This window comes from Temnothorax nylanderi, unplaced genomic scaffold (genome assembly GCF_030848795.1).
Source record: "Temnothorax nylanderi isolate EJ_2023f unplaced genomic scaffold, tnyl_v1.0 TNYL_tig0357_pilon, whole genome shotgun sequence".
Classification (NCBI taxonomy): Eukaryota; Metazoa; Arthropoda; class Insecta; order Hymenoptera; family Formicidae; genus Temnothorax; species Temnothorax nylanderi.
The window spans coordinates 16716-25018 of NW_027249419.1; the positions used below are offsets into that span (position 1 = coordinate 16716).

At 43.8% G+C, this 8303-nt stretch overlaps 2 protein-coding genes across 2 annotated transcripts; both read left to right on the plus strand.

Moving 5' to 3' along the window:
• Positions 1–1729: 1729 nt before the first annotated feature.
• LOC139781718 (uncharacterized) lies at positions 1730–5707 on the plus strand. The gene has a single exon (XM_071720600.1). It carries the CDS (start codon positions 1730–1732, stop codon positions 5705–5707), a length of 3978 nt encoding a protein of 1325 aa, XP_071576701.1.
• Positions 5708–6277: 570 nt separating this feature from the next.
• On the plus strand, positions 6278–6775 carry LOC139781719 (uncharacterized). The gene has a single exon (XM_071720601.1). The coding sequence runs from the start codon at positions 6278–6280 to the stop codon at positions 6773–6775; it is 498 nt and encodes a 165-aa protein (XP_071576702.1).
• Positions 6776–8303: the final 1528 nt, after the last annotated feature.

Genomic DNA, 8303 nt, shown 5'->3' on the forward strand with positions numbered 1-8303 from the left:
TCAGCAAGAGAGTTGTCGGTAGAAAAGAACCTCCTTGCGATTCAAGCAGTATGCGCACCGCGCAACAGGAAAGCGCTGGATGAGATCATGCGGGAGAGGCCGGAAATGCGAGACGGGGAGGAAATCCACGTCTTAGTACCCACCAAGTACAAGAAAAGGACGTAAGCTACCCTCCTCATGAAGACCTCGACGACCAATGTTAAACATTTTGTTCTAAATATTCTGTTTTCATATGTTTGTTTTGCCGAGTTTATTATTCACCGTGACTATTGACAAGTTTAATTTACGTTGTTTCGGTGAATTTGTCAAATTTAATTTAAGGAAGGGTCGTCGAAATAAGTATAGATAAGTCTTCCGTTGTGTTCTTTCGTCTCACTTAGCAAATAAGCATTACAAGATTATAAAGCATAATTAGGCTACCGTGACTTTAAATACATTTGTCACCAAAATAATAAGTGTACCATTTCCAGCCCCACTTACTAACATCCCTTCCTCAAATTGCCAAAGTCAATGAGAAATGTCATACCCATAAATTATGGGTGAAAGGGAGATTTTCAGGTGACTATAAGTGGAGCAGCAAGGCGAAGGTACGGCCCGTACGAGACCTTCCGAACATCTCATTCACGATGTCAAGGTTCGAGGGAGGGGAGTGTGACAGGAGAATATAATCCTTCCCCTCGACATCGACACTCGACGTAATAACCGATCCGATAGGGCTGCCGATCGTCGTATTGCCCGCGCTGTGCGAGCGCCGAGACCCGAAAACCGCCGAGACAAAGGGCCAATAGCGTAGCCGCACGCGACGAAATATATCGACCGATAACGACTAGGATCGAAGGTGTGGTCGCGTGGTAGCAGGACGACCGAGAGATCGACGAAGAAGACTCTCTCGTCGGTCTTCGGCGTGAACAGTCCGAATCATACATTGTCATATTAGAGCGTTAGAGAACTTGCTCGTCGGTCTTCGGCGTGTAGGGTCCGAGTAATTTTGTCTGCCAGTTGAGAATATTGTGGAGCGTTGTATTGTACGAGTATTCCGAACGATTGTCAACGTGATACCGAGATTGTGAGCGGGCCGTACGCTGTATACGGTAGCAGCAACATAACCTGTATGTAAGTTTAATTAAATTAATACGCTTGTATAGCTTGTCTATCTCTCTTCTTTTGACTTTCGCAACATTCCTTGGGTCCCCGACGGAACTCCCCTTGAGTGTCTCATAATTAGTCACGGATTAATAAACGTGAGTTTGTTAGTTCTCACAAAACTAACTGGCGCCCAATTGTCGTAGTATATTAGTCAATTCCTAGAGCCCTGGCAGCCCTTGACCCAGGCCGCGCCAGGTGTCGGCGTTACACGCAAAATTAATTATTGATTTTCGTCAAAGATTTTAACGCCGGTCTCAATTTCGTACCGCAATACTAGCGATCCACGATTTATGCTCTCGACACTCACTGTGTCTTACAATATAATTACCTTTTTTATTTAGCCAATGGAAATCCCGTTATTATGCTGATTTATGTCAACTGCAATATTATTTTATGTTTACATGTGCTGATATTATATGTTATATTTATATTGTGACTCAGCCTATCAGGAGGAGCTTCTGTCAATATATTGAGATAACTAAATTCCTGTTGATTGTACGCCTTATATTTATTTCAACCACTGAATTACGCACTATTTCAAACATTTTGGTCCTTCGAGCCGTATTCGGTGTACGGCTGCAGGATGAGACTCAGTCACGTAGAAAATCATTTAGAGCAGCAGCTCACCCTGATGGGCATAATTGCCAAAACGGCTGACAATTTAATTAATATCGGACGATCTAATATTACAACAACAATGGTGCACACGCGTATTACCGATCTAAAGGAGAACTGGAATCAGTTCTCGATTCGACACCAAGCCATCGGATTGGCAATACGCGGATTAAGTGCAAAGGAAAGATCACGGGTAATTAATCACGCGTATTTTTCGGAAGGTCTTTTTTCACAAACGCACCAGTGTTATCTCCAGGAAATCGATAAATTAAAATCTCTTCTTGTGTCGGAACAAGAAGCCGCAATACCATCGACTTCGACGCAATCTCTTCCAGATAATCTAGCGTTTTATCATCGCGCACGTTTGCCGATTATTAAATTACCCGAATTTGACGGTACGCAAAATGACTGGTTGTCGTTTAAAGATTTATTTTGCTCTATTGTATTAACAAATACCTCGCTGACATCTGTCGAGAAACTACAATATTTAAAGACTAGTTTAAAAGGATCAGCTGCCCTATTACTGAAAAATACGAAACTCACGTCAGATAATTTTCAAAAGGCGTGGGAGACCTTAATCGCATTTTACGAAAATACACGATTACTCGTTGATGAAGCTCTTCAATCTTTATTCTCTTTGAAACGAATGACAAAGGAATCGGCTACTGAAATGGAGCAGATTTACACGAATATAATGCAGATCTATCGCACACTCGAAACTCTCAAACGCCCTGTGCAAACTTGGGATGACATCCTAGTATTTATTACCGTTCAACGACTTGACGCAAATTCGGTAAAAGCTTGGGAGAATCAGTTAGGCTCAGCTAAGCAACCGCCTACGTGGAAGCAAGTCAGCACTTTCTTGTTCGATCGGTTTCACACGCTTCAAGCTGTTGAAAAATGCAGATTAAATTCCCGCTTACATCCAGCGTCTGCCGCGTCACATTTTCAAGGAAAATCGAAAGATAACAAAACCGGGAAGCCAAATTCTTGTGTGATATGTTCCGAGAAACATTATATAGCATATTGCCCGCAGTACACATCGAAAACTGTGCAGCAACGAATGGCTATTATTTCAAAAAACAAACTGTGTTTTAATTGCCTCGGTTTACACCGAGCCTCGGCGTGTCGTACAACCAAGCGCTGTCAGAAGTGTGGCCACAAGCACCATACCACTATCCATCAACCTAATAAGAAATCGACAAATTCTGATCAGTCTTCGACTAAGACAGAAACTAAAGCGGACTCTACTTCGACGATTACAACGGATCAAGTAGCACAGTCGACTTCTACGAACTCGAATGCAAAAACAGTAAATTCTGCGTCGATTTCAACATCTTCTAGCGTATTATTGGCCACAGCACAAATTTTGATTGAAGGTTGCAATGGAGAGCGCGGCAAAGCTCGCGCATTAATTGACCAAGGATCCGAGATATCCTTAATTACGGAACGTCTTGTACAACGGCTACGCCTTCCAAGAAAACATTCGCCAATTCCCTTGATTGGAATAGGGGCTCAGAGAGCCCGTCGAACAAAGGGAGTTGTTACCTTCAATTTGAAGCCACATTTCAGTAGTAAATACGAATGGTCCATCAACGCCCACATACTACCTAAACTCACTACTGCGTTACCTTCCGTGCGTTGTGACTGTTCAACTTGGATTCATTTGAACGGCTTACAATACGCAGATCCGGAGTTTTCAGTTCCAGGACCCATTGACATTATATTGGGAGAGGACTTTTATGGTATTATTCTCGAAGAAGGAATTGTTAAGGGAGCTTTGGATTCTCCAATCGCGCAAAGCACGAAACTTGGCTGGATCATTTCTGGTCCTGCAACAAACGCTCCTACCTCTTTCCTGATTCGAAGTCATCATATCTCAATTGATAAAGAGCTCTACGATTTGATTGAACGTTTTTGGGAGATGGAAAAGATTCCTGTGTCGAATAATTCTTCGTTATCTGCAGAAGATCAACAATGCGAACTTCACTTCCAATCGACTCACACTCGAGATGCAAGTGGACGTTATCAAGTTAGATTGCCTTTCAGGCAACCAGCTGAAAAATTAGGAGATTCTCGGACGAAGGCTGTTAAAGTATTGCACAGTCTGTCTCAAAGATTGTTATTTGATCCTCAGTATGGAAAGGTTTACCATAAATTTATGGATGAATTCAAGGAGTTGCAGCATATGACACTTGTTCCGGATTCCTGTCCGGAACCTCAACACGTCTATTATTTGCCCCACCATGTAGTGCTACGTGACAACGATCTCAATCGTATTCGAGTTGTATTCAACGGCTCGAGTCGTACACCGACAGGATATTCCCTCAATGATATATTGTTTACCGGAGCAAAGTTACAAATTAACTTATTCGACGTTCTGATCTTGTGGCGCAGATTCCCGTTTGTCTTTTCGTTTGATATGATGAAGATGTACCGGCAGATTTTGATACACCCAGATGATCGAGATCTTCAAAGAATTCTGTGGATCCTGCAATCAGAGGGTGTTCTTACCATTCAGACCTTCCAGTTGAATACGGTCACTTACGGTGAGATTTGCGCGCCTTTCTTAGCCCTTCGAACCATTATACAACTCATCAAGGATGAAGGAAGTAAATACCCTCTGGCTGTTCAAGTCTTAGAGAAGGGACGTTACATGGATGACGGTTTCGGAGGCGCAGACTCAATTAAAAGGGCACTAGAAATTATCAGGGAAGTGATTGGTATCTGCGATGCAGGAGGCTTTCCGCTTCATAAATGGGCCGCAAATCACCCAGAAATTCTTCATTCTATCCCTCCGGATAAACACGCCATTTCTTCTCCAGTGAAGATAAACGAGAATGATCTCGTCAATACATTGGGATTATGTTGGAATCCTCCTACTGATACCTTCCATTTCACTATTGAAATCTCCAAGCCCAATACACTTTCAAAAAGAACAGTCATGTCGGTCATCGCTAAGATATTCGACCCTCTTGGTTTACTTGCGCCTGTACTTATTCCTGCCAAAGTTTTTATCCAGAAATTGTGGACTCTCAAACTTGGCTGGGATGACCCTTTACCGGAAACGGTATCTACAAAATGGAACCGGTTCATCGATCAACTACAAGAAAAACATAAGATAGCCATTCCTCGTTGGATCAGTGTGACATCGGATCAAAACATTGAAATCCACGGCTTTTGTGACGCTTCTCAGCGTGCGATTGCGGCCGCTGTATTTGTACGATCCACCGACGCTCACGGAGTTACAAAGGTCACATTGTTGTGCGCCAAAACGAAGGTCGCTCCTCTGAAACGGCTTACTATAGCACGCCTAGAACTTGAAGGCGCAGTTCTACTCACGAAACTAAGTTTTCAAGCATTGAAAGTTCTAGAATGGGAGAATCTACCTCTTTTCTGTTGGATAGATTCTGAAATCGCCGGTACCTGGATTAAAGGTCATCCATCTCGTTGGAAAGACTTCGTCCATAATCGAGTAGTTTTCATTCAGAAAACTTTACCACACGCTCAATGGAGATTCGTTCCAGGTAAAGAGAACCCTGCTGATTGTGCAACACGAGGGTTAACACCCGCTCAACTTCAAGAGTATACTTCTTGGTGGCAAGGACCACATTGGCTTTCTGAACCATCTTCTTCATGGCCTAACGAATCAAGAACTCCCTCTCTCGATGCAAATCTGGAAGAACGACCAGCTAAAGTCGTCACCATCTCTAAAGACTGCAGTTCTGAGTTGTGGAACATTGCTCATCGATACTCAGATTTGACTCGCTTACTACGAATTACTGCTACTTGTATGAGAGCTATCGCTCGCTTTCGACGATCAAAGGCGACACTCTCCGAGACGCCACTGACTCCGCAAGAGTTAATTCAAGCTAAACTCTTTTGGATAAAATCCGTGCAACAAGTGTACTTTAAACACGACCTGCAAACCTTAATTTCAGGATAATCTCTCGATAAGACGAGTCCACTTCTGCGACTGACACCCAAATTGGACTCCGATGGATTCTTACGTGTGGGCGGTCGCCTTCATTCTGCATTCCTGCCTGTTAACACTAAACATCCGTTTATCCTTCCGAAAGATTCCCCTCTTACTACACTAATTATCGCTGATGCGCACTTGCGTACGATGCACGGAGGTACGCAACTAACTACTAATTTAATTCGAACCAAATTCTGGATAGTAGGAGGACGAGCTCCAATACGTTCTTTCATTTTAAAATGCATTCGATGCGCCCGTTTTCGTCAGAAAAAAGCACAGCAATTAATGGCCCCGCTGCCAATAGAAAATCTAACGCCATCTCGGGCATTTTTACATTCGGGTGTTGATTACGCAGGACCGTTCGTCCTTAAGACTTGGAAGGGAAGAAATGCCAAGACTTACAAGGCATACATAGCGCTATTCGTTTGTCACACTATCTCGGCCATTCATTTGGAACTCGTGACAGACTACTCTACTGATGCGTTTATTGCTGCATACAAACGCTTTACTGCAAGAAGGGGAATATGTGCAACCCTAATGAGCGATTGCGGCACTAATTTCAAGGGAGCTGATTCCGAACTCAAAAAACTGTTCTCGTCTTCCTCGAAAGAGTTGGGGAACTTGGCTATGCTTCTTGCCAATAACGGAACTCAGTGGAAGTTCAACCCGCCATCTGCACCTCATTTCGGAGGTAAATGGGAAGCTGGGCTTCGTTCCGTTAAATTTCATCTCAAACGAGTTGTTGGTGACAAATTGCTTACGTTTGAAGAGATGAATACTTGGTTAACTCAGATTGAGGCTACCCTCAATTCACGATCCCTCTGCCCACTCACGGATGATTCTGAGGATCTAAATGCCTTAACGCCTGGTCACTTCCTGATAGGAGGTGCTCCATCGATTATTCCGGAACCGTCACTTGAAGCGGTTAAAGTATCACGATTATCCCGATGGCAACTGATTCGACAAATGTTGGGCAGTTTCTGGACCAGATGGTCTAGCGAGTGTTTGCAGCGTTATCTTTCCATTTACAAATGAAATAAAGCCACTCCTTCGTTGAAGGTTGGCTCTCTCGTATTAATCGTCGATGAGAGGTACCCTCCATCGAAATGGCCTTTAGGCCGAATCGTTGAAACATATCCTGGACGCGACGGCCACATCCGAGTGGTCTCAGTTCGTACGCAACACTCTGTGTTAAAGCGACCGATAGTTAAGATTTGTCCACTACCAATTTCAACCGACGTAATGTAAACATTCGTTGACTTCGGTCAACGAAGGCGGGGAGAGAATGTTTGAAAAGAGCGCTCTAAAAACGGGTAGAAAGCGAAACAGGCGTGGCAACCGTGGAGACGAGGCGCTGTACCAATCGTCTGTTAGTATTGTCGGTTCGCGCTAGCGTGGCGACGTGACAGCGAGAGCGCTGCTCTGCGGGGCAGCAGTGGCGAAGGGCGCGCTGCCGATCGTTGGGTGTAGTTTCCGGTCCGCGCTTGCAGAGAATTGCGTCATTCAATCAAGGTTCGCGGTACCGAAAGCACGTTTGGTCCGTTCCTCGATTTCTCTATTCACTCGTGTAATTGCCTAGATAAGTCAAGTTCATTGCGTAGTCCCGATAAAGCGCGTTCAATTGAAATCAGTCGGAAATTGGGAATATTAACGCGAGTAGTGAATCGGAAGCCTGACCATCGGTAGCATTGTATCATTCTTTACGAGGCATTCTGCCTCATGCCCGCGCTACCGCGCGTGGTACGGTGCCAAAGCTCGCGATCGAATAGAATGATGCGTGCGTGTGAAAGTTGTGCGTAGCACAAAGAAACAGTATTCTTGCCGCTGCCAGATAAGAGAGACGCATTACATGCGCACTTCCTGCGACGGATGTATTCGAGTGGACCATAACGAGGATCCATTACATCTTTCCCTGCCGTCGCCGTTGACGATTGAACCACGTTCATCCACGCTAAGTACTCTGTTCCTTTTTCTCTCCGAACTTTCGGATAAGCGTGTACCACGCCATTGCGGGCTCGTGCAAGCCCATCTGATATGCGTCGGATAACTCTGTCGTACGACGGACACTTTCTTGCGCTTGCAAGATAAAGAAGCCTAGTAACGGCTTGCTACACGTGTACACGTGTTAAACGAGATTCTCTCGATTCTGCGTTACTTTGAAGCACTTCTTTGTATAATTTTATTGTCAAATACTTTCGTTTTAATTGCTTTACGTTGCTATAAGAAAGTCTCACCGGCGAGGCATTTCATGTCTTACATTATTCGATTTATTATCGTATCCATTTTATTGCGCATTACATACCTAGTTACTTTAAGTGTATTTTCGTCTATTTATCGTAAAGAATTCTTTGAATGCATCACTGAAAGTTACCTTCGATTTCTACAAACGCGTTATTGCTTTCACTTTAATACTAAGGTCACAAAGTCTCGTGCTTTACACAACTACATTTTGTACCGCAATACTAGCGATCCACGATTTATGCTCTCGACACTCACTGTGTCTTACAATATAATTACCTTTTTTATTTAGCCAATGGAAATCCCGTTATTATGCTGATTTATG